The sequence below is a fragment of the Chrysemys picta genome, chromosome 1 (assembly GCF_011386835.1).
Source record: "Chrysemys picta bellii isolate R12L10 chromosome 1, ASM1138683v2, whole genome shotgun sequence".
In the NCBI taxonomy this organism is placed as follows: Eukaryota; Metazoa; Chordata; order Testudines; family Emydidae; genus Chrysemys; species Chrysemys picta.
This window is the reverse complement of record NC_088791.1, coordinates 194,049,184-194,075,232: the sequence shown is the minus strand read 5'-3', so window position 1 is coordinate 194,075,232 and position 26,049 is coordinate 194,049,184. Positions and strand designations below refer to the sequence as shown.

At 49.1% G+C, this 26,049-nt stretch overlaps 3 protein-coding genes across 3 annotated transcripts; 2 read left to right on the top strand and 1 right to left on the bottom strand.

Moving 5' to 3' along the window:
- The first annotated feature begins 3,288 nt into the window (after positions 1–3,288).
- Positions 3,289–9,527, top strand: LOC101937442 (olfactory receptor 52K1-like). The gene is made up of 2 exons (XM_065577348.1): positions 3,289–3,943; positions 6,593–9,527. The coding sequence occupies exon 2, from the start codon at positions 6,622–6,624 to the stop codon at positions 7,582–7,584; it is 963 nt and encodes a 320-aa protein (XP_065433420.1). The 5' UTR covers positions 3,289–3,943; positions 6,593–6,621; the 3' UTR covers positions 7,585–9,527.
- Positions 9,528–15,002: 5,475 nt separating this feature from the next.
- LOC135983929 (olfactory receptor 52K1-like) lies at positions 15,003–16,096 on the top strand. The gene has a single exon (XM_065597750.1). The coding sequence runs from the start codon at positions 15,003–15,005 to the stop codon at positions 15,963–15,965; it is 963 nt and encodes a 320-aa protein (XP_065453822.1). The 3' UTR covers positions 15,966–16,096.
- An 8,698-nt stretch (positions 16,097–24,794) lies between these two features.
- LOC135983928 (olfactory receptor 52K1-like) lies at positions 24,795–25,718 on the bottom strand. Its single transcript, XM_065597745.1, has one exon. It carries the CDS (start codon positions 25,716–25,718, stop codon positions 24,795–24,797), a length of 924 nt encoding a protein of 307 aa, XP_065453817.1.
- Between the last annotated feature and the right edge of the window lie 331 nt (positions 25,719–26,049).

Sequence of the window (26,049 nt, the reverse complement as noted above, 5' to 3'; positions counted from 1 at the left end):
AGCGGCGTTCTGTCTGGCTGTCCCTGCTGCTGTCAGCAGTACTGCACCGGAGGGCCGGAGTTTGAAGAGAGCTTGGACCCACTTTCTCAGCCGCTCTGCACCCACGATTAGCCTGCGTTTCCCCATGAAGCTCTGGGCATGTGAAGCAGCATGTACCCGGCACATTCAGCGGCACAGCTTTGGCATTCTGCCTGGACGTACATAGTCCCTCTGGCCACATGCGTGAGTACTGCTAATCTGCTTCCAGAGCTGGGGACAGTGAGACAAAGAGGCTGTGGGTCTGATCCTGCTTCCACTGAAGGCAGTGGCAAAACTCCCACTGACTTCCAAGATGCAGTATTGGGCTGTTACTTACTAGCAAGAAACCTCAAAGCTAGCGAGAGTCCTGGTTAAAATTCCTACCTCCCAGTGCTACGCTCCATGCACTGCCCTGGAAGCCAGCTTTGCTGTGAGAAAAGGTGGGATGATTGATGGTATTTCTGGTTTGGGAAAAGCCGGAGTTGTCACAGAACACACCCCATGCCCCTCATGTTATGGGGATCTTCCTACATTTCACCCCAGTGAGAGGCCAATAATTACACCTCTACCCCGATATAACGCTGTCCTCGGGAGCCAAAAAATCTTACCACGGTATAGGTGAAACCGTGTTATATCGAACTTGCTTTGATCCGCCGGAGTGCGCAGCCCTGCCCCCCCGGAGCACTGTTTTACCGCGTTATAGCCGAATTCGTGTTCTATCGGGTGGTGTTCTATCGAGGTAGAGGTGTACCTCACTGCCGATCAATATTAGAGCGGGAAGGCCGTGCTGCTGGTTGAAAAGAAATCAGAGACCATGGCTGCTGCAGCTGAAATTTATGTAAAACCAGACCTTGCAGAGAAGTGAATTTATACAAAAAAGTCTGAGTCACCAAAGAGCTGCAGCCTGGACGGTTGTGATGCCAAAAGTAGTGCAAGTAAACACGGGAGAACAGAGGATTACACGGTGTTACCACACGGGTGTGTGTCTAAGGTTGTATAAAAGAACGGTTGAGGTTGTGTTAATTGAAGAATAATTTGCAATCACATCATTAAAGACTAAGAAATTCATACAAAGGGGGCAGAATTCAGGTTGCGTTATCGTTGGCATTTCTTGAATTCTGAGTCCTTCCCATTCTCACAATGTCTTTTTTCCATGTTATTAAATAGTTCATTCATAAAGAGCCAAATTCTGCTCAGTTACACTGCTGTAAATCCAGAGTAGCTCTGCGTTAATCAGTGGGACCATTTTATATTTACACCAGCGTGACTGAGAACAGGATTTGGCCCAAAGTTTTCTAGTGCATTTAAAAATGATGCATTAACAGAGCCCCTGATTAAATCCGTACTGCCCCAACTCACCTGGATCCGGCTGTATCTTCTTCACCTTCAGTGAATGCTACAGACACACACAATCTGCATGATTATCCAGTCTGCCGGGACAACCCACCTGGGGGTATTTATACCTCTTAAAGAATCCTCTTTACTCCCCCAGCTGGGAATTCAGAGCCTTTCTTCATCACAGGAATCAAACGTGGGTCAGATATTCAGATGAAGTGTCATGCAGGAACGGGGCAGGGACCTGCGTGCAGTGAAGCACTGCCCTTTCCATCTGCCCCAGCATGCAGGACACAAAGGCCTCACAGGTCCTACAGAAAAACAAAGAGACATGGGAACTTCTGTTGAGTTCTCGCATGTGTGCCACTATCTGAAGGGGAGAATGAGAGACGTCTTCTGTGGGCAAATCATTCCAACACTGTCCTCTGCAAGGTATCGTGAACGTTCCTCTGCAGCATCGGGTACTGGCCAGTGATGAGGGCAACATACTGGACTAGATGGATCTGGTCTGGTTCCTGCCTGGCATGTAAACCACTGTGCTCTAGTGACAGGAAAAGGGCATTTCTACTCGGGCCCACCTCTAGACCAGGGAAAAGCAGACAATTCTGCAACTCCGTTGCTGTCCCCTCTGTGGAATGGTGGATGGTGGATGCAAGGCAGAGCTCTAGGATTCCATTAGCCACCTTCCACTCTACCCTCTGGAACACAGACCCCACTATCTCAGCGGGCACCTTGGTGACATTCCCAGCTGAGGACAAGCACAGTAGCCGTAGAGAGAGAATGGCCCAGTGGTTAGGGTAGTAATTTAGGAGGCCTGCGTTCTAGTCTTCACTCGGCCACAGGTGACCTTGGGCAAATCTCTCAGTCTCTCCATTCCCAAGCTGTAAAATGGGAAGAATAGCCCTGCCCTACTGCATTATCGTAGCTGTGCTAATCAGGCGTGCTGTGTAGCTAGTGCCCAATGACTGTCACAGTCAAACCGAGACGGGGCTGCATTTCAGTGCTGGCTACGTATACACAGTCCAGGAGTGCAGGAATCTCTAGTGGAAATCTACACAGACCAGAAGACATCAAGAGAGAGGAGGAGAAAGACCAGTTCAAGGATTCCTATGAAGTCTACTGGAATTTCCGCTAGGGAGAAGATATCCCCCAAATCTTGGTCCCAAGTTTAAAATCAACCAAGTATTTTTGAAGGTTTTGAAAAGCTGAGGGAACTCCACCCCACTGAATTGTTTTTTGTTTTCACTGCACCTCATCGCTTCTGGGGTCTAGCTAGAAATGGAAATGGAAGAGCTGAAATCTCACAAGAATGGCTGCCTCGCCATATTGGCAGGTGGACTGTGATCAGGAAGTGCCAGCACTGTCATTAAACCGCCTCTTCTTAGGGTACGTCTACACCGCAAACCCCCCTCCCCTGGGGAGCAAGTCTTAGAGTCTGGGTGAACTTACTCGGGCTCACGGTACAGGGCTAGAGATAGCAGTGTAGCCATTTCTGCTTGGGCTGGAACTGAGGCTCTGAAAACCGGTGAAGGGGGAAGGCCCGGAGCCCGGACTTCACCCTGAGTAGAAAAATCTTCACTGCTCTTTTGAGCACCACAGCCTGAACCCCGCGAGCCGGAGTCAATTGACCTGGGCTCTGAGATGCTGCCATGTTTTGGGGGGTTTTTTCAGTGTAGACATATTTATAGTTAAGAGGATCCACTCATTACATCAAATGTCTCCCCATTGGTCTGCGTTGTTCACAGGGTTACTGAATGCCTCAGAGGAGTGTGGGGCTGAAATGAGGTGAGATTTCTTCTTCTTGGGAAGTTTACTGCACTCAGGAACTGAAACACCGACACGGATGTAAAGCTCCGTAGGGCATCTTTTCCTTACACGTGTGTACAGCACCTGGCACAATGGGGCTCAGTTTCCAGGCTGAGGCCTCTCAGCACTATCCCAATGCAAACTAAAAATAATAACCTAAGGCGGCCGGCTGTTAAGTAAATATCTGTGAGGCTGTATTGCCTTTTCACACTCCTAAGGCCTCTCCCTGTGAGTGGCGTTCAGTAGCTAGCTGGTATTCGTAGTGACTGCGGACTGTTCAATATTCAGCCAGAAAGCAGGTGAAGTTGACTTGTCTGGCCAAGGTGACCCTCTTGCGTAGCCGGTGAAGGTACTCCGGGCACTAATGGACTCCCCGGGGTGGATACAGCCTCCTAGGGGAAGTAGTGGAGGGTTCATTGCTTGGGTTGTTTAAAACGAGGCTGGGCCAAGCAGTGGGGAATGTACCGTAGTGATCAGTTCTGCAGTGGCTGAGGGATCATGGTCTAGGAGGGACCGAAAATGGCTTTTCTATCTTTCATTCCCATGATGCAGGAACAGTTTCTTTTCTCCCAAGTCTGAAGAGAAAGAGTTAACTCTGTCTGCCAGCAATGGGTGGGGAGGAGAAAGTGGAAACAGAGATTCCCAGCTGAACTGGGAGACACCCCTGAGGGGAGGAGACAAGTTCTCTAACCCTGGCTATAAATCCACCAAAGGGCAGGCAGCTGCGGGTGAGCGTGTGGGAGAGCGAGGCCCGAGGAAAGGAAGGGAGCACTGCAGGATTCTGGTGAGTTTGCCCACAGAATCCGATTCGTGTGGGCAAAGGAATTGTGCAGTTCTGTAGCCAAAGACGGGTCTGAAGCAGAACCTCAGATCCAAACACACCCACATTCTGGGCAAGTTCAACACCTGATCCAAATTCTGCTGCTGTATATTTTAATTTCCTGTTTCATCTGCGGATTCGTATTGTGCCCCACCTGATCACACTTGGGTGCCTAGCGCTGGGCAGCTATGGTCTATATTTAGAATGAATGATCTGGTTTTCACCTAAACGAGTGATCTGGTTTTCAATGGGAGCTGATGGGTGTTCAGCACCTCCAAAAAATCAAGCTCTGTGCCCAAGCGTGGATGAAGGCAAATACTTTCAACAGCCAAGACTGAGGATGTGGTGCTGAGTGGCTCTTTAGACGTTTCACAGGCAGATGACCTCTCTTGACTTCAACGCTGGTCTTAGTTCCTTTCTGTTAAGGTGCCTGGATTCTGAAAGGGATTGTGGAATGCAGTTTATGTGAAAGAGACTATGCGGATTACATTTGAGGTTTGCTTTTTTAAAAATCCTGGCCTTCCTTTCTGAAGGCATAATTTGAACCTGGAAATAGCTCCCCCCACAAATCAGGTGTGTAGCGGCCTCCGTGCCCACATTCCTGTTGGCAGATCCTTGTGGGTGCAAACAAAGGCGGAAAGCCCTAAAAGATAATGATGGGATGGAGCCAGGAGCCACTTCTTGAAATTCCTCCACAAAATGATTGGGAAGTATAGGGGGATTTTGTACATTCTCTAGATATTGAGAATTATTGACCTTCAGATAGCACTCACAATGTGCAAGGCACTGTACCCACACAGACACACACTCTCTCTCACACACACGCACACATGCACACACACACACAGATACTTTTCTTCATCAACAATAAGCCCTCTGTAACATACGGAAGGGGAGATAAAGGAATACAAACCAAAATATGCACAATTTTTTCCTATCATTATATGCATCCGTTATGTTAAATACATGTACATTAGCTCTACCCAATGGTCCATTCTTCCTTGGCCGAGTGGGTGTTGAGGATGGGTGTGACGCAGGAATGGGGAGCGGGCTGGTTCAGGGGGGCTGTTCTGTACTTTGGAGGCAGTGCGGGAGATGCAGACAGGTGGGTGCTCCATCCCTGGCAGAGTGGAGGGGAGAGGGGAAAACACGAGAAGAGAACTGAGTGGATCAGTAAGGAGACAGAGCTGTGAAGGGCCTTGAGGATGAGGACAAGAAGCCTGTGGAGGGATTTCATGCTTTGGGTGTGCGAGAAGGGGCATGTGGATCAGAGTGGAGGAGGTTGCCGGAACCAAGGCTGGAGATGACGAGGGGCTGGAGATGCAGGAGAGTGTAGGTAGTAGGTCGGATCTTAGGAACATGATGGAGAGTGACGTGACAGGACTTGGACAAGCCCTGCACACGCAGGTCGGAGGGGTCAAAGACGTCTGCCAGGTTGTAGCCCTGAGTGACTGCGAGGCTGGAGGTGTTGTCAGCAGTGATAGAGATCGGGCAGAGGAGAGGGCTTGGTAACAAAGTCAATGAGTTTGCCCCCCTCCCCTCCCTACTCCCCAGCGTGAGAGAGGGTAGGCTGGGGTCAGGGGGCTTCCCTTGGAATTCAGTCCCTACTCAACCTTGCTCAGAAATACCCTAACCATGCTGCAAAGCCCGTATCTACCGTCCTAACTTCTCACCTGGCCAAGTGTAGGAGTCATGGGGTGGTCGCTGTCTGAGGGAGGGAAGGGCTTTGCTAATTTCTAGACTATCTGGTTTCGGCTGATTTGCTTGATATGTTTTTGGGCTGGGGCCAATCCAGGTTGATCTTGCACAAGTGCCTAACGCTCCAAAATAGCAAAATAAATAAATTGAAATCTGAAAGCTGCAGATGAAAATGGGGTATGAAGTTCATCGTGTCTCCCCCAAGCACTCAGGTACCATGGTGACAGCACTGAAAGAAACGCTCATGATAACATAAAAGGTAATGCAAAGACATGTAGGGAAAATTGGAAAGGGTTGGTGTCACAGATCTGATGTGTAGAGCCAACTCCAGAAGTGACAGAAGTGGACACAGTGCCTGTTGAAATAATAGAGTGGTAGATTTTAAAGGCAAGAAGGGTCCATTATGGCCATCTAGCCTGACCTCCTGCATATCACACGCCAAAGAACCCACCCGATGATTCCTGCATGCAGCCCAGTAACTTGTGGTTGAGCTAGAACATCTCTCTGGGAACATCCAATCTCTACTGAAAGACCCTAAGCCATGGAGAACTTACTACAGCTACTGATGGTTCTCTTGAACTGGTTAATTCCAGCTTAGTTCCAGTTGCATGGTTGCATCTTATTCACAGTTTGCACTATGAAGGCTTCAACTTCCAGTCACTAGAACTTGTTCTGCCTTTGCCTGCCAGATTAAAGAACCCTCCGGTAGCTGATATCTTATCACTTTGTACTTACACCCCTGCATCCAGGCTTTCCTTAATTTGAGCTCCTCGATATTTACCACCCAACCAATGTTTCTATCAGCTCCAGACCTTGTCATCCATTCCCAAAGGAGTTGCACCCCGTGAGCCAGAGTGGAGTGCGGCATCTCACGTGTGTCGTGTCTGTTCACCATCTCATATGTTTTATTGACAGGACAAACGTTGTTGGGAAACTTTCAGAGGATGCTCCTGCAGGGCAACCTGTCAGCTCCCAATGGCACAGGCTCTGATCCATCCGTGTTCTTCCTGATGGGAATCCCAGGGCTGGAAGCTCTGCACCCCTGGATCTCCATCCCCTTCTGCTCGATGTTCACCATGGCCCTTCTAGGAAACTGCACCCTCTTGTATGTTATCAAGACAGAGCCCTCCCTACACAAGCCCATGTTCTATTTCCTCGCCATGCTGGCCGTCATCGACCTGGTTTTATCCACAACCACCGTGCCGAAAATACTGAGCATCTTCTGGTTTAATTCCAGGGAGATCAGCTTTAACGGCTGCCTGGTGCAGATGTTTTTTCTTCACTCATTCTCCACTCTGGAGTCTACTCTGCTGCTGGCCATGGCCTTTGACAGGTACGTGGCCATCTGCAACCCCCTGCGGTACGCCACCATCCTGACCAATTCAGTGATAGCAAAGATCGGGCTGGCGGCTTTGGCCCGGGCTGTTCTCCTAGTGCTCCCTCTGCCCTTCGTCCTCAGGAGGCTGCCCTACTGCCGGTCCCACGTCATCTGCCATTGCTACTGTGAGCACATGGCCGTGGTGAAGCTGGCCTGTGCTGACACCAGGTTCAATAACGTCTATGGGATCATCGTAACTGTCTTCATCGTGGGGCTGGATCTGATGTTCATCTCCCTATCGTATGTCAAGATCCTAAGGGCTGTCTTAAGTCTGGCATCCAAGGAAGAGCAGCTCAAGGCTTTCGGCACCTGTGTTGCCCACCTTTGTGCCATCTTAATAGTCTACACACCAGTGGTCCTCACCTCAACAATACACAGGTTCGGGCGCCATGTCACCCCGTACGTACACATCCTGCTGGCCAATTTTAACCTCCTCTTTCCTCCCATGATGAACCCCATCGTGTACGGTTTGAAAACCAAACAGATTCGTGACCAGGTGCGTCTCCTGTTCCGAGGGAAGAGCTTCTAGGCTGACCAGGAGGGGGCTGCTGAGTGATCAGGAAGCAGAGGATGCAGGAGAGGTTTTCTGAGTAACTTAGACAGCATGTTTGTGGGGGCTTTGTGTACGCTGGGATGGGAACTCCACCTCCAACGCACAGCAAGCTATACACCGTCCCCTACACAAGCTTAGGGCTGCTGGCCAGAAGGTGATCTTGGCCATGACCTTTTTCTCACTCAGCCCTGTGTGTGAAGTGTGAAGGAGTGTGAAGAGGAGTGTGAAAGCTCCTTGTACCTTCTCGTGCTTTGCAGGAACATCTGGCCTTTATTACTGACACACCCAGCCGCAGCCACAGAGGTGCATGCATCAGGAACAAATACTGTATCTGCCCCTGATGTTCCATCAGCTCTGAGATGCAGCAACACATCCTGGGCCATTTAGGCACCAGAATAAGTGCTGAGTGCTGGGCTCTTCTGTCCCAAACGTGCCACCATGGAAGCTGCTGGTGCCAACCTTTTCTATGGGAAATCTGGCCTTAGTTGTGGTGTCTGAACGTTTGAGAGTCTGTCCCCAGTAGTTTAACCCTACCACACAGCAGCACAATGCACCAGGTCGAGAGAGGGGCGTGAGGAAAGGTGTATCTGCCTCAAAGAGCACTTCAAAAATCCCCAAATCCTTACCAGAGTGATCTCAGGCACAAAGTATTTAAAGTTCACTTTCTGATACTGACAATAAATTAATGAAATAGTGTAGTGTGTGTGTGTGTGTGTGTGTGTGTGTGTGTGTGTGTGTGTGTGTGTGTGTGTGTGTGTTAATGAAATACTTGGGGAAAAGTCTTGCTCTATTTTGCTATCACCTTTGTTCCTGTTGCCTAATATATGCTGGATAGCATATAGATATGTATCACATTAATAATATGTATTGTCTGCACAATATATATACTAGTAGTATGCATTAACTACCAATAATATTAACTACAAATATTGTAGCAAAAGAACTAGATAAGTTAAAAAAGAACTAGATAAGTTCATGGAGGATAGCTTCATCAGTGGCTATTAGCCAGGATGGGCAGGGATGGTGCCCCTAGCCTCTGTTTGCTAGAAGCTGGGAATGGGCGACAGCGGCTGGATCACTTGATGATGACCTGTTCTGTTCATTCCCTCTGGGACACCTGGCATTGGCCACTGTCGGAAAACAGGATATTGGGCTAGCTGGACCTTTGGTCTCACAGAATCATAGAATATCAGAGTTGGAAGGGACCTCAAGAGGTCATCTAGTCCAACCCCCTGCTCAAAGCAGGACCAATTCCCAGCTAAATCATCCCAGCCAGGGCTTTCTCAAGCCGGGCCTTAAAAACCTCCAAGGAAGGAGACTCCACCACCTCCCTAGGTAACGCATTCCAGTGTTTCACCACCCTCCTAGTGAAATAGTTTTTCCTGATATCCAACCTGGACCTCCCCCACTGCAACTTGAGACCATTGCTTCTTGTTCTGTCATCTGCCACCACTGAGAACAGCCGAGCTCCATCCTCTTTGGAACCCCCCTTCAGGTAGTTGAAGGCTGCTATCATATCCCCCCTCATTCTTCTCTTCTGGAGACTAAACAATCCCAGTTCCCTCAGCCTCTCCTCATAAGTCATGTGCTCCAGACCCCTAATCATTTTTGTTGCCCTCCGCTGGACTCTTTCCAATTTTTCCACATCCTTCTTGTAGTGTGGGGCCCAAAACTGGACACAGTACTCCAGATGAGGCCTCTCCAATGTCTCACCCACTATGGCCATTCTTATGTTCTTAACAGTGATATCGCTGAAACAGCCTATGCCATAATCCTGTTCATTCACTTAAGCTTAGTATCCCATAATACCTTGCATTTACTTAACTAAACATTTGGCACAAGCAGACATGAAACTTGTCAAAATGTGTAACTTGTAAAATCATATATAATAGCAGCTGAAATTTGTAACGGGGGAACGCACCGTCAGTGTAAGGGGAATGCCACATAGCCCCACAGGCCGACTTTTTGGAGTCTGGTATCATATTGAACCTTGTTCCTGTGCCATATTAATAAACCTGCCTGACATTGGTTATTTGGGCTCTTGAGTATATTTCATAACAAAATAATGAACCAAAGTGTGGTCAAACGATACAATTTATCAACAATTCCAGACAGTTTGAATCACCACCCATAGATATCGCTGCAGAGATCCTGTGGCCCATTTTCCCTAGAAAACTTCTGATTTCTGGCACCCTGTGGGGTAGCATAACGAGAAATGGTCCCTCGGCCTCAACAACATAGCTCCTGCCTGAGGCCCTTTCCCCATAGTGCCAGGGGGCATGGGTGGAGTTTGTAGGATTATGGGGGGCGCTGCCCCCAAACTGCACACGTTGCTAGTGGGGGGGCACAATTTAAAGGTTCAGCCGCCCCCCCCCCCAGCCGCAAGGCACCCGGCACCGCCATGTACACCTGGGAAGGGGACAGCGATGAGGAGTCCTGTGCCAGCAGTTGGCCCCAGACCTCCTGCTCGTAGGGTGGTATCCGGCGATGGTCCCCGCCCAGGCCAGTGGAGCCCAGCATCTCCGGCGGGTGGCAGAGGGCAAACCGGAGCTGCTAGGGGTGGGCGAGGAGAAGGGGCCGGCCCCGAGAGGAGGTGGTTGCCAGGGACTGGGGCTGGGCAGTGACACTCTCTTTCCATCTGGACAATGCCGTGGTCTGGACCAACATAGGTAACAGCCGGGCCCGGCACGAGTGTGTCCCTCTGCCCAGCACTGGTGGCCCCTGCGTCCTTCCCTCATTCCCAGGTGGGGGGTGCCTGTGAGATGCACCAGGTTACTGGGGAGTGTCTGTGGCAGGGCTGCCAGGTGATGACAGGATTGTTGCCGCGTGTCTGGTTTTTGACCAGAATGTCTGGTCGAAAAGGGAAACTGTCAGTATTCGGTTAGGGGGCAGGGCCTCAGAGGAAGAGGAGTGGGGCAGTCCCGGTCCTGCCCCGAGCTCCTGGAGTCTGGGTGGTTTCCAGCCATGGTTACAAGGCCCCCACCCTGTTTGTGGACACCTGCGCTTTAGCCACACTATGGCCATGGTTAAATTTCACCCCCCTGTCTCCGCATCCCTATGGAAGACTTGAACAAACACGAGGGCAGGTGCCCGGCCTCACGGGATGAGCAGTGTCCCCACAGTGGGCCCAGCACTGCAACCTTGGGGTAGGCGTGGAATTTGTCCCTGAAGCGTGGCCCCATTGTCCTGGCTGGAGCTGCCCCCCAAATATTGACGTCAAACTATGCCTATGAAGGGGGCCCTTGTTCCTACCCAAAGAGGAAGTGGTAGCAGCTGCAATTGTGTAGTGTTGCTGCTTATGTTACACCGCAGACCCATGTCTGCAATGGGTGAGTGGGTCTGTCTAGAATTAGATTTGGGGAGTTGTTCTGGATAAAAGAGGCCGTGTACATGTAAGATGTCATTATCCATCTCTTTCCCAAACCAGTTTTCATTTGTCTTCATAGTCAAGTCCAAGCAGAGACCTAACACACAGGGTGAAGTCCTGCACACTGTGTGCGCATTTATTCACCTGCCCAATTTAGGTATGTAAATCCCCTGGTGCACACATCGGTTGAGGGGATTTGCACAATTTTTCTGGACGAATACAATATGGCCTACACTTCCATGCACTCTGCTGAGGGTTTGGCCCGCACTTTTTCATGTAGATGTCGATATGAACAGCCACCCAGGAGGAAAGACCCGGGTTATTCTACATTCCCCACTTGCTGTGACTCTCTAGGCTCCAAAACAAATGTGCCACTATAATGACCCAAGTCTCTCACCTCCCACCTGGGGAGTAAAGTCAGCAGGGGTCATTAGGAGGTATAAATACTCTCACCCAGTTGATCCCGGCCGAGTGGAGAGTCGTGCAGTTTGTGTGTGACTTCAGCATGTGCTGAAAGGGAAGGAGACGCAGCCAGGGTTCAGGTGAGCTGGGGCAGTTTAGATTAAAGCTAATCCAGGATATTTCTAAATAGGAGATTTTTAAAGTAAATGTAAAACTTGGGGCAAAATCTGCTATCAGTCATCCTGGTGTAAAACTGGAATGATTCTGGATTTACCCCTGTATCAGTGAGAGCAGAGTGAAGTTGGTCATTTTGAAGGGAACTATTGAATTTAATCAAAAAACAAAGAGCCAAAAAAACGACAGTAAGAAACCATTGAATGTTCCAAAACATCAGGGGTATTCGGTTTACACACACACAGCCATAGTTCTCGCCCCATGCACAACTGGATTGTGAGAGACTCTTTGCTGTGTAACAAATTTATTTTGAGCTTATTTTGAGCTTATGCTGAAATAAATGTGTTAGTCTCTAAGGTGCCACAAGTACTCCTGTTCTTTTTGCGGATACAGACTAACACGGCTGCTATGCTGAAACCTGTCTTTACTGTGTGTCTGTGTTATCATGGGAGATTTCGGTCTGGGGGACATATGTTTTGGAAGAGAAAAGTAGTGATTAGGACAGGGCAGTCCTATAAAACGAGCTCAATCACTTGCTAAACTGGGCTCACTTGAACAACGTGCAGTTGATTACAACTAAATGCGAGGTCCTGCATTGAGGAATCAAGACCGCAGATCACACTTACAGGATGGGGGACTATGTTTTAGAAAGCACTGACTCAAATAAGAACTTGGAGTGATGATGTATAACCAATTGTACATGAGGTCCCAGTGCAGTGTGGTGATGGAGAGAACAAATGCCCTCCTTGAAAGTATAAGCAGGGAAATATCAAGTGGATATAGAGAGGTCTGAGGCTTGGAGACACTGTTTCTACGTCCGGTGTCCACACTTCAAAAAGGTTGTTGACAGATTGAAAGGGGTTCAGAAAAGAGCTACAAGAATGATTTCAGAGCTGGAGAACATGGCTTATAGCCAGAGACTGAACAAGCTCGAGCTATTTAGTTTATCCGAGAGAAGGTTAAGAGGTGACTTGATCACAGTCTCTAAGTCCATAGAAGGGGAGAGATTTCTGACTGCAGAAGGTTCTTTAATCTAGCAGACAAAGGCAGAATGAGATCCAGTGGCTGGGAACTGAGACTAGACAAATTGAGACTAGAAACAAGGTGCACATTCGAAGAGGAAGGCGAACTAACATTTGAAACAACTTAACTAGGGATGTGGTTGGATCGCCATCACCTGAAGTCTTTAAATCAAGACTTGACGCCTTTCTCAGTGATATGCTCTAGCTCCAAGAGATGTTATGGGCTTGAGGCAGAACTCACCTGGTGAAATTCTGTGGCCTGTGTTATTCAGGAGGTCAGAGCAGGTGATCAGAATGGTTCTTTCTTGCCTTAAAATCTATGACTCCATAATTATTTGATGACAATTTTTTCTCAGTTAATGAAATGATTAATAATTTTTCTACAACCTTTGATAAATATGGGCTGTAGCAGCTTGTAATATTTTCCCCTTTGTCAAAATGGTCTCTCCATCTCTGTTGATTTGGATTTTTATAGCATAAGATTTCTTCTCTCCATAGTCTGTTTTGACTACATGTGTGGGTAGGAATAGCTCAGTGGTTTGAGCCTTGGCCTGCTAAATCCAGTGTTGTGAGTTCAATCCTTGAGGGGGCAATTTAGGGAACTGGGTTTAAAAAAAAAAAAAAAAAAAAAAACATGTAGGTATTTGTCCTCCTTTGAGCAGTGGGTTGGACTAGATGAGGTCCCTTCCAGCACTGTGATTCTATGAATTTTGTCTGTTATTCTGTTGCTCAGTCACACAGTTTTGTGAGATCCCTTTGCAACTCTTTACAGTCTTCTTTGGAGTAATGTCTTGAGTAATTTTGTATCATCTGCAAATGTCACCACCTCACTGTTTACCCCCTTTTCCAAATCATTTATGACTACGTTGAACAGTACTGGTCTCAGTACAGATCCCTGGGGGGACACCACTATTTACCTCTCTCCATTCTGAAAACTGACCATTCATTCCTATCTTTTATTTCCTGTCTTTTAACCAGTTACTGACCCATGAGAGAACCTTCCCTCTTAGGCCATGACAACTTACTTTGCTTAAGAGCCTTTGGTGAGGAAACTTGTCAAAACCTTTCTGAAAGTCCAAGTACACTATAGCCACTGGATCACCCTTGTCCACATTTGTTGACCTCCTCAAAGAATTCTACTAGATTGGTGAGGGATGATTTCCTTTTACAGTAGCCAGGTTGACTCTTCCCCAACAAATCTTGTTCATGTCTGGTAATTCTGTTCGCTTCTCGGCTCTCTGAGCTGTGGTGCAATCGTTTTAACCAATTTGCCTGATTCTGGAGTTAGGCTCACTGGGCTGTAATTACAAGGATCACCTCTGGAACCTTCTTTAAAAATTGGCATCACATTAGCTATCCTCTAGTCATCTGGTACAGAGGCTGATTTAAGTGATAGGTCACATACCACAGTTAGTAGTTCTGCAATTTGATATTTGAGTTCCTTCAGAATTCCTCACTGAATCCCATCTGGTCCTGGTGACTTATTACTGTTTAATTTATCAGTTTGTTCCAAAATCTCTTCTTCTGACACCTGGGACGGTTCCTCAGATTTGTCACCTAAAAAGAACAGCTCAGTTATCCCGGAAGCCAGTGGGGAGTTCTTCCCCTGACTTCAATGGGAGCGCGATCAGACTCATAGTCTCTTTGGCTATGTCTACGCAGCGAGCGGCAGTCAGTCTCACAGCTCGGGTCGACAGACACAGGCTCGTGCTTCTCGGGGTACCACGCTAAGAATAGCTGTGTAGATGTTGAGGCTCGGGCTCTGAAGCAGGTGGGCTGGAGCCCCAACTTGAGCTACAGCATCTACACAGCTTGTTTTAGCGAGGTGCCCTGAGTCTGTCGAGCCGAGCTCTGAGACTTGCTGCCGTGGGCAGACATTCCTGTGTAGATGTACCCTTGGTCATCACTGAGATCAAAATAGCACTACTCATGCATGTTCCACGATGTACTACGTACATCCTGGCTGAATATCCAGCGTGTGCTGCTGAATGTACCGGTACATCTTGCTACATGCAGCTTAACATGCCAGGTATTGCTGAAAGCGTGTGCTGTGTGGCCATATATACTAGGTACGTATTTGTTAGTCTCTAAGGTGCCACAAGTACTCCTGTTCTTTTTGCAGAAACAGAACACAGCTGTTACTCTGAAACTAAATAATGTGCATCTCCTAGTAACAAGGTACACCAGGTATGTTCATTACTCGAGACTTGTAATGACCTTCTAAAAACTCTAAATGATTTTGCACAGACAAATATAAGGGTTTGTGTGATTAGTGTTATTGCAACATGACTGATAAGCTCAACAAAAGGTCAGTCCATTTCTTCCAGAGCTGAGACTGGCCCCTAGCGTGTATTTCATTTACAGGGTCTGTTCATTCCATGTGTTATGTTTTATTGAAAGGAAAGACATTGATGTCAGACTTGCAAAAGATGCCACAACAAGACAACCTGTCAGGTTCCAACGGCACAGGCTCTGATCCATCAGTGTTCTTCCTGACAGGCATCCCGGGGCTGGAAGCACTGCACCTCTGGATCTCCATCCCCTTCTGCTCAGTGTTCACCCTGATCCTTCTAGGAAACTGCACCCTCTTGTATGTTATCAAGACAGACACCTCCCTACACAAGCCCATGTTCTATTTCCTCGCCATGCTGGCCACCATCAACCTGGTTTTATCCATAACCACCGTGCCGAAAATACTGAGCATCTTCTGGTTTAATTCCAGGGAGATCAGCTTTAACGCCTGCCTGGTGCAGATGTTTTTCATTCACTCGATGTCCATGATGGAGTCTGCTGTGCTGCTGGCTATGGCCTTCGACAGGTACATGGCCATCTGCAACCCCCTGCGGTACGCCACCATCCTGACCAATTCAGTGATAGCAAAGATCGGGCTGATGGCTTTGGCCCGGGCTGTTCTGTTCATGGTGCCTCTGCCCTTCCTCGTCAGGAGGCTGCCCTTCTGCCAGTCCCACATCATCTCCCATTGCTCCTGCGATCACATGGCTGTGGCAAAGCTGGCTTGTGCCAGCACTACGATCAATAACATCTATGGGATCATCGTAGCTATCTTCATTGTGGGGCTGGATCTGCTGTTCATCGTACTGTCATACGTCAAGATCCTGAGTACTGTCTTAAGCCTGGCATCCAAGGAAGAGCAGCTCAAGGCTTTCGGCACCTGTGTTGCCCACCTTTGCGCCATCCTAGTGGTCTACATACCAGGGGTTCTCTCCTCAGTAATTCACAGATTCAGCAACCAAATTGCCCCGTACGTACATGTCCTGATGGGCACTTTCTACCTCCTCTTTCCTCCCATGATGAACCCCATCGTATACGGTGTGAAAACTAAACAGATTCGCAACAGAGTTCGTCTCCTGTTCCGAAGGAAAAGCTTCTAGGCTGCACCTTGTGTGGAATCTAGTGGTGGGAAACCCATCAGCAAGTGCCCCACCCCCCTAAATGCACAGGAATCGTTAGTGCTGATGAACCTTTCTGCAGCATCGTGCATCCTGAACAATTTTAAAGCTCTTCACAAACCATGGAATGAAAGGTCTGTGCATGCTGGCGTGGGAATGCCGTCATCTTTGCAGGGGGTGCAGCATACAGTCCCCGTGTTCTCCCTGAGCTGTGGTGTTCACCATGGAAGATACACTTGGGTGTGGTCCTGCATCACTTGCAAGAGGGCTAGGCCTGCTCACTTCTTTGATGTAGGGAGGTGAAGTGTCTTACCTAACCTCACCCAGCAGCCCAATGACTGAATTAAGAATTGATCCTAGGTCTCTGGCATCCCGGGGCAGTGGTCTATCCACTAAGCCCTGCTGCCTCCATGACAATAAGATTATTTCAATTTTAATAAGATGATTTCCTGGGTTGCAATGCGTGTGAATGGTGTTTCTCTCTTTGCTGGTTACCCACCCTATTATCTTTCAATCTAACTGAAGAATCTTGAACAGAACTTCAATAAAATTCAGCACCTAATTTTTGGCTGAAATAAGGCCCAGCCCAATTCTTACGAAATCAGTGACCTGAAGAACTCTGTATAGCTTGAAAACTTGCGTCTTTCACCAATAGAAATTGGTCCAATAAAAGATATTACCTCCCAGACCATGTCTGTCTCGGTCAATGGGAGTCCATCCATTCACTTCAATCGGCTCATGTCGGTAATGAGTATGAATTAGGATCACATTTTAGCCCCTTTCACCCAGAAGGATCAAAAAGCTCTGTAAGAACTGTGGGGCTAGTCCTCAGATGTGATGAACTCCCACAATTCTCATTGGCTACAGTGGGAGTTCATTGGTCCCCATCTGTCAGGATAACACCACATATTAGTGTAGGCTACCCTAGAAAGCCTTTGCCGGTATAACTACACCAGCAGAACCTTCTAGAGGAAATGAAGTGTATATCAGTGTAAGGAGATCTTTTGTTGGTATAGGCAAACCTTCTCCTCAAATGATATAAGCTATATCGTCAAAAGGACTCTTTTGCTGATATGGTTGTTGTGACGGGATGTACTCCGTTGTTGAAGTCTGGAAGCTATTGGAACTGCTGTGCCCCCTAACTGTTCAGCTGGGTTGGCCTCTTACACTTCTCTGCTGATGACCCACAGCCAGCCCCTCCGGGCCTTGTTATCACCCAAAATGACAGCAGGTGGTGCCACACCCCCAGTTGAGTTACCAAGGTGCTTTACCTAAGCCACTCATGGACCAACAAAGGAGGCACCAGCCAATTTCCCAGCCTTGCACCCCTACAGGAGCATAAACCCAGAATTAGACCGTCTTGCACTGCACAGCGATCTGTACAGCATAAACTCATTAAATAGTCTGCTCCCCCCTCGATGTGGGGAAGATCTGCATCAGCCTTTGCTAACGGAGCTAAGAGTCCCAAACACTTCACTCAAATACACACTGGTTAAGATAAAACATAAATCAGGTTTATTAACTACAGAAGGATAGATGTTAAGTGATTATAAGTGATAACAAACAGACCAAAGCAGGTGACCTAGGAAATCAAACAAATTTGCAGTCTAAGACTTGTACACACTAGGTAGGATTTGAATCAGAATATCTCCCCCTGACTGATGATACAAGCAGGTTTACAGATTCTTGAGGAACAGGCTGTATCTGCTTTGCAGCTGGTGTTCCCCTCCCCCTTCAAAGTCCTTTGTCTTGCAGAGATTCTTGCAGGTGTTGAGTGTGGGGGAGTGAAGACAAGGGATGATGTCACTCCCCCTCTTTTATACTTTCTTCCAGCTTGCTGGAAAGTCTGTGCATGTGACGTGGGGGGGTGCCCCCATTGGCCAAACATTCTCCATGGTCTCTGTGCTCCCTCTGAGGAAGATTTCTTATGCAGAGTTCCTGTGCTAAGAACATAAGAACATAAGAACGGCCGTACCAGGTCAGACCAAAGGTCCATCTAGCCCAGTATCCTGTCTACCGACAGTGGCCAATGCCAGGTGGCCCAGAGGGAGTGGACCAACAGGCAATGATCAAGTGATCTCTCTCCTGCCATCCATCTCCTTCCTCTGACAAACAGAGGCTAGGGACACCATTCCTGACCCATCCTGGCTAATAGCCATTAAGGGACTTAACCACCATGAATTTATCCAGTTCTCTTTTAAACGCTGTTATAGTCCTAGCCTTCACAACCTCCTCAGGTAAGGAGTTCCACAAGTTGACTGTGCGCTGCGTGAAGAAGAACTTCCTTGTATTTGTTTTAAACCTGCTGCCTATTAATTTCATTTGGTGACCCCTAGTTCTTGTATTATGGGAAGAAGTAAATAACTTTTCCTTATCCACTTTCTCCACATCACTCATGATTTTATATACCTCTATCATATCCCCCCCTTAGTCTCCTCTTTTCCAAGCTGAAAAGTCCTAGCCTCTTTATTCTCTCCTCATATGGGACCCTTTCCAATCCCCTAATCATTTTAGTTGCCCTTCTCTGAACCTTTTATAGTGCCAGTATATCTTTTTTGAGAAGAGGAGACCACATCTGTGGATTCTTCCCTGAATGGGTGTTGACGACAGCAATTAACACTGTCTGACTACTCCTTTGACATACCTGAAAGGCTGGTTTTGGGTGTTTCCAGCCTCACATCACATTTTAGTAACTCAGACATAACACAATTTTATAGCTTCACATACAATGATCACACATACAAGCCAGGGAGATATCACCGTTTAGCAGAATTATATCTCCCAAGGCATGCTTTGTACAAAACGTATCATAATTCCATCACCATGGTAAATGTGGGGTGCTTTGGGGTGCAGTGTCACAGTTGTGTCTACACAGTGGTTTTCCTGGCATGGCTTATGTCTGTCAGAGGTGTGAATTTTTCACACTCCTGAGTGAAATAACTGTGCCAACAAACCTGTGTACTGTAGACAACTATTCCAGTCATTCTAGACCAGACGCAAAAGAATTAATGGACACAAATCTGACATCAGGAATCATAATACTCAAAAACCAGTGGGAGAACACTTTGGTCATTCAATGACAGACCTGCGGGTGGCTATCTTACAACAGAAAAACTTCAAAGACAGACTCCAACGAGAGACTGCTGAGCTGGAATTGATATGCAAACTAGACACAATCAACTCAGGATTGAATAAGGACTGGGAATGGCTGAGCCATTACAAACATTGAATCTATCTCCCCTTGTAAGTATTCTCACACTTCTTATCAAACTGTCTGTACTGGGCTAGCTTGATAACCACTTCAAAAGTTTTTTTCTCTTACTTAATTGGCCTCTCAGAGTTGGTAAGACAACTCCCACCTGTTTATGCTCTCTGTATGTGGGTATATATATCTCCTCAATATTTATTCCACTCTATATGCATCCGAAGAAGTGGGCTGTAGTCCACGAAAGCTTATGCTCTAATCAATTTGTTAGTCCCTAAGGTGCCACAAGTACTCCTGTTCTTTTTGCGAATACAGACTAACACGGCTGCTACTCTGAAACCTGGCTACACATTATCACTCCGAGTCCTTTTTTGAGTCAGTGTTTTCTAAAACAGAGCCCCCCCATCCTGTAAGTATGATCTACGGACCTGGTTCCTCAATGCAGGACCTCACATTTAGTTGTAATCATCTGCAGGTTGTTCAAGTCAGCCCAGTTTGGCAAGCGATGGAGATCATTTTATAGGACTGCCCTGTCCTAATCATTACTTGTCTCTCTGCCAAAACATATGTCCCCGAGACTGAAATCTCCCATGATAACGCAGATACACAGTAAAGAGTGTCTCACAGTGAAAGGGAGAGAAGTACAAGGGGAGAGAAGTGTGGCTCTGTGTGTGTAACCCGAACATCCCAGATGTTTTGGAACACTCAGTGGAATCTTCCCATCGTTTTTTGTTTGTTTGTTTGTTTTTTGATGGAATTAAATAGTTTCCTTCTGAATGACCAACTTCACTCTGCTCTCACTAATACGGGTGTAAATCCAGAATCATTCCAGGTTTACACCAGTGTGACTGACAGCAGTTTTGGCCCCAAGCATTCCATTTGCTTTAAAAATCTCCTATTTAGAAAGATTCTGGATTAGCTTTAATCTAAACTGCCCCAGCTCACCTGAACCCTGTCTGCATCTCCTTCCCTCAGCACATGCTGAAGTCACACACAAACTGCAGGACTCTCCCCTCGACCAGGATCAACTGGGTGAGAGTATTTATACCCCCGAATGACCCCTGCTGACTTTACTCCCCAGGTGGGAGGTGAGAGACTTGGGTCATTATAGTGGTACATTCGCTTTGGAGCCTAGAGAGTCACAGCAAGTGAGTGTTAGGGCTTTGCTTGGACTATGAAGACAACTGGACACTGGTTTGAGGAAGAGATGGATAATGACATCTTACATATACGTGGCCTCTTTTATCCAGAAGAATTCCCCAAACCTCATTCTAGAACGGGGTGTCCAATCTATGGCTCCGGAGCCACATGTGGTTCTCCAGAAGTTAATATGCGGCTCCTTGTACAGGCACCGACTCCGGGGCTGGAGCTACAGGCGCCAACGTTCCAATGTGCCGCGGGGTGAGGGGACACTCTCAGCCCCTGGCTCTGCCACAGGCCCTGCCCCCACTCCACCCGTTGCGCGCCCTCCCCTGAACCTGCCGTGTCCTCGCTCCTCCCCGCTCCCCTCCAGAGCCTCCTGCATGCCAGGATACAGCTGATTGGGAGGTGCGGGGAGGGAGGGGAAGGCGCTAATCGGCGGGGCTGCCGGTGGGCGGGAGGCGCTGGGAGGAGGGGCGGGTAGCTGAACGGGGGGCTGCTGACATATTTCTGTGGCTCTTTGGCAACGTACATTGGTAAGTTCTGGCTCCTTCTCAGGCTCAGGTTGGCCACCCCTGTTCTAGACGGACCCACTCACCCATTGCAGACATGCAGCCAGCTCTGGGGTGGAACATAAGCAGCAACACTACACAATTGCAGCTGCTACCACTTCCTCTTTGGGTAGGAAGAAGGGCCCCCTGCATAGGCATAGTTTGACTTCAATATTTGGGGGCAGCTCCAGCCAGGACAATGGGCCACCCTTGGGGGACAAATTCCACCCCTGCCCCAGGCTTGCAGTGCTGGGCCCACTGTGGGGTTGTTGCTGTCCCGTGGTGCCGGGCACCTGCCCTGGTGTCTGTTCAGGTCTTGCATAAGGACCCGGAGGGGGGTGGGGAGAGAAGGGATTTAACCATGGCCACACGGTGGCTAATGTTCAGTGTCCAGAGCCGGGGTGGGGGGAGGGCGCTTGAAAGCCATGGCTGGAAAGCACCCAGCCTCCAGGAGCTTGGGGTGGGGCTGGCTCTGCCCCACTCCTGCGTGTGGGTTTCCTGCTGACTCGAGCCAGCCCCGTGCTCGGTCACATGGTGCCGCCGGGCCCCTTCCCCGTGAGGCGGCTGGCCGGAGCCAGGCCAGTCAAGTGAGCGCAGAGGCCAGGAGAACTGCATGCTGCACCCCGTGGGGAGAGGCAGGAGCTACAGCTGGGCACGGCAGGGCGAGGGCAGCTTCTTTCTGGGGGGGAGAGGGAGGGTAAGGGAGGGGCCTGCCTGGGACGAGGACGTGACTCGACTTGTTTGGGGGTGGCCGAACCTTTACATTGTGCCCCCACACTACAAATATATGCAGGTTGATAGTGCCTCCTCCCGCCTCGCCCACCAGGCCGGCAACCCATCCCCCCCTCAGCCGGACCAAATGGGAAGGGGCTGTGAGCAGCTGCCTGGCCTCCCTGGGCTGAAGGGCGTGTGCAGCTCCTCGGGCAACGGGACCAGGCAGGTGCTACAGCCAGACCCTGCCAACACCCTGCACTTCAGCAACCCGCTGTGTGCCTGGAGGTCATCACCGGGGGTTGGCAACTTTCTAATGCCTGAGAACCAAACGTCTCTGCCACACCCCTTCCCCTGAGGCCCCACCCCTGTCACGCCTCTTCCCCCGAGGCCCCTCCCCTCCCCACCTCTTCCCCAAGGCTCCGCCCACTGCCCCGCCTGTATCTCCCCTCGTCGCTCATTCCCCCACCCCCCGGGACTCACGTGCCACCTGCAGAGCCGGGCTGGGAGGAGCTGATGAGGAGCCTGCCCAATCGGGGCGCAGCGGGGTGGGGGAATTGGGGCATAGCGGGCGGGATGGGGGGGTCTGACAGGTTCCCTCCCCGGCCAGCGCCGGTACCTACTTTGTGCCAGGAGCAGCCCAGTCTCTCCAGACGCCAGTCCCAGCTGCTGCTCTTCCTGCACCCCGGTGGCAGAGGCGGGTTACTGCAGCGGTGCGGTCCGGTCGCTGACAGCTTCCCCTTTCCGACCGGACATGCCGGTCAAAACCGCACACCCGGCAGTAACCCTGTCATCACCCGGCAGCCCTGCCGCAGGCACCTTCCAGTAACCTGGTGCACCTCACAGGCACCCCCCGCCCGGGAACGACTCAGGGGCCATCACTGCTGGGCAGAGAGACACACTCGTGCCGGGCCCGGCTGTTACCTATGTTGGTCCAGATCACGGCATTGTCCAGCTGGAAACAGAGTGGCACCGCCCAGCCCCAGTCCCTGGGGGGCAGCAGGGCCGATACTCCAGGGGACCCAACAGCCACGGATCATGGGGTGCGGCAGCTCGGAGCAGGAACAGCCATGAACCCTCCTGCCACCTGGCATCCACCTCCTCTCGGGGCCAGCCCCTTCTCCTCGCCCATCCCCGGCACCTCTGCTTTGCACTCTGCCACACACCAGAGACGCTGGGCTCCTCTGGCCCTGGGTGGGGACCATCGCCAGACACCACCCCACCAGCAGGGAGTCTGGAGCCGGCTCCTGGCACAGGACTCCTCATCGCTGTCCCCTTCCCAGGTGTACATGGCGGTGCCGGGTGCCTTGCGGCTGGGGGGGGGGGGGCGGCTGAACCTTTAAATTGTGCCCCCCCACTAGCAACGTGTGCAGTTTGGGGGCAGCGCCCCCCATAATCCAACAAACTCCACCCATGCCCCCTGGCACTATGGGGAAAGGGCCTCAGGCAGGAGCTATGTCGTTGAGGCCGAGGGACCATTTCTCTTTATGCTACCCCACAGGGTGCCAGAAATCAGAAGCTTTCCAGGGAAAATGGGCCATAGGATCTCTGCAGCGATATCTATGGGTGGTGATTCAAACTGTCTGGAATTGTTGATAAATTGTATCGTTTGACCACACTTTGGTTCATTATTTTGTTATGAAATATACTCAAGAGCCCAAATAACCAGTGTCAGGCAGGTTTATTAATATGGCACAGGAACAAGGTTCAATATGATACCAGACTCCAAAAAGTCGGCCTGTGGGGCTATGTGGCATTCCCCTTACACTGACGGTGCGCTCCCCCGTTACAAATTTCAGCTGCTATTATATATGATTTTACAAGTTACACATTTTGACAAGTTTCATGTCTGCTTGTGCCAAATGAAGGTATTATGGGATACTAAGCTTAAGTGAATGAACAGGATTATGGCATAGGCTGTTTCAGCGATATCACTGTTAAGAACATAAGAACGGCCATAGTGGGTGAGACCAAAGGTCCATCTAGCCCAGTATCCTGTTTTCCGACAGTGGCCAATGCCAGGTGTCCCAGAGGGAATGAACAGAGCAGGTCATCATCAAGTGATCCAGCCGCTGTCGCCCATTCCCAGCTTCTAGCAAACAGAGGCTAGGGGCACCATCCCTGCCCATCCTGGCTAATAGCCATTGATGAAGCTATCCTCCATGAACTTATCTAGTTCTTTTTTTAACTTATCTAGTTCTTTTGCTACAATATTTGTAGTTAATATTATTGGTAGTTAATGCATACTACTAGTGTATATATATATTATGCAGACAATACATATTATGAATGTGATATATATCTATATGTTATCCAGCATATATTAGGCAACAGGAACAAAGGTGATAGCAAAATAGAGCAAGACTTTTTCCCAAGTATTTCATTAACACACACACACACACACACACACACACACACACACACACACACACACACACACACACAATACTCTGTTTCATTAATTTATTGTCAGTATCAGAAAGTGAACTTTAAATACTTTGTGCCTGAGATCACTCTGGTAAGGATTTGGGGATTTTTGAAGTGCTCTTTGAGGTAGATACATCTTTCCTCGCCCCCCTCTCTCGACCTGGTGCATTGTGCTGCTGTGTGGTAGGGTTAAACTACTGGGGACAGACTCTCAAATGTTCAGACACCACAACTAAGGCCAGATTTCCCATAGAAAAGGTTGGCACCAGCAGCTTCCATGGTGGCACGTTTGGGACAGAAGAGCCCAGCACTCAGCACTTATTCTGGTGCCTAAATGGCCCAGGATGTGTTGCTGCATCTCAGATCTGATGGAACATCGGGGCAGATACAGTATTTGTTCTTGCTGCATGTACAACCGTGGCTGTGGCTGGGTGTGTCAGTAATAAAGGCCAGATGTTCCTGCAAAGCACGAGAAGGTACAAGGAGCTTTCACACTCCTCTTCACACTCCTTCACACTCCACACACAGGGCCGAGTGAGAAAAAGGTCATGGCCAAGATCATCTTCTGGCCAGCAGCCCTAAGCTTGTGTAGGGGACGGTGTATAGCTTGCTGTGCGTCGGAGGTGGAGTTCCCATCCCAGCTTACACAAAGCCCCCACAAACATGCCATCTAAGTTACTCAGAAAACCTCTCCTGCATCCTCTGCTTCCTCATCGCTCAGCAGCCCCCGCCTGGTCAGCCTAGAAGCTTTTCCCTCGGAACAGGAGAAGAACCCGGTCACGAATCTGTTTGGTTTTCACACCGTACACAATGGGGTTCATCATGGGAGGAAAGGAGGTAGAAATTGGCCAGCAGGATGTGTACGTGTGGGGGGACTTGGTGGCCGAACCTGTGAATTATTGAGGAGAGAACCACTGGTGTGTAGACCACTAAGATGGCCCAAAGATGGGCAACACAGGTGCCAAAAGCCTTGAGCTGCTCTTCCTTGGATGCCAGACTTAAGACAGCCCTTAGGATCTTGACATACGATAGGGAGATGAACATCAGATCCAGCCCCACAATGAAGAAAGCAACAATGATCCCATAGATGTTATTGAACCTGGTGTTGGCACAGGCCAGATTGACCACGGCCATGTGCTCACAGTAGCAATGGGAGATTATGTGTGACCTGCAGTAGGGCAGCCTCCTGAGGACGAAGCGCAGAGGGAGCACTAGGAGAAGAGCCCGGGCCAAAGCCGCCAGACCGATCTTTGCTATCACTGAATTGGTCAGGATGGTGACGTACCGCAGGGGGTTGCAGATGGCCACGTACCTGTCGAAGGCCATGGCCAGCAGCAGAGCAGACTGCATGATGGAGAACGAGTGAAGGAAAAACATCTGCACCAGGCAGCCGTTAAAGCTGATCTCCCTGGAATTAAACCAGAAGATGCTCAGTATTTTCGGCACGGTGGTTGTGGATAAAACCAGGTCGATGACGGCCAGCATGGTGAGGAAATAGAACATGGGCTTGTGCAGGGAGGGCTCTGTCTTGATAACATACAAGAGGGTGCAGTTTCCTAGAAGGGCCATGGTGAACACTGTGAAGAAGGGGATGGAGATCCAGAGGTGCAGAGATTCCAGCCCCGGGATGCCTGTCAGGAAGAACACGGATGGATCAGAGCCTGTGCTGTTGGAACCTGACAGGTTGTCTTGTTGTGGCATCTTTTGCAAGTCTCACATCAATGTCTTTCCTTTCAATAAAACATAACACATGAAATGAACAGACCCTGTAAATTAAATACATGCTAGGGGCCAGTCTCAGCTCTGGAAGAAGTGGATTGACCTCTTTCTGAGTTCATCAATCATCTTGCAATAACACTAATCATACAAACCCTTATATTTTTCTGTGCAAAATAATTTAAAGTTCTTAGAATGTCATTACAAGTCACGAGTAATGAACCTCACTTGGTTACAAGTATTTTACCTGGAGTACTTTGGTACTAGGAGATGCACATTGTTTAGTGTGCATTCTCCCGTGAAGTACCTAGTATAT

Coding starts and splice junctions, on each gene's coding strand:
- LOC135983929 (XM_065597750.1), top strand. CDS start 15,003: ATGCCACAACAAGACAACCTGTCAGGTTCCAACGGCACAGGCTCTGAT.
- LOC135983928 (XM_065597745.1), bottom strand. CDS start 25,718: ATGCCACAACAAGACAACCTGTCAGGTTCCAACAGCACAGGCTCTGAT.
- LOC101937442 (XM_065577348.1), top strand. CDS start 6,622: ATGCTCCTGCAGGGCAACCTGTCAGCTCCCAATGGCACAGGCTCTGAT.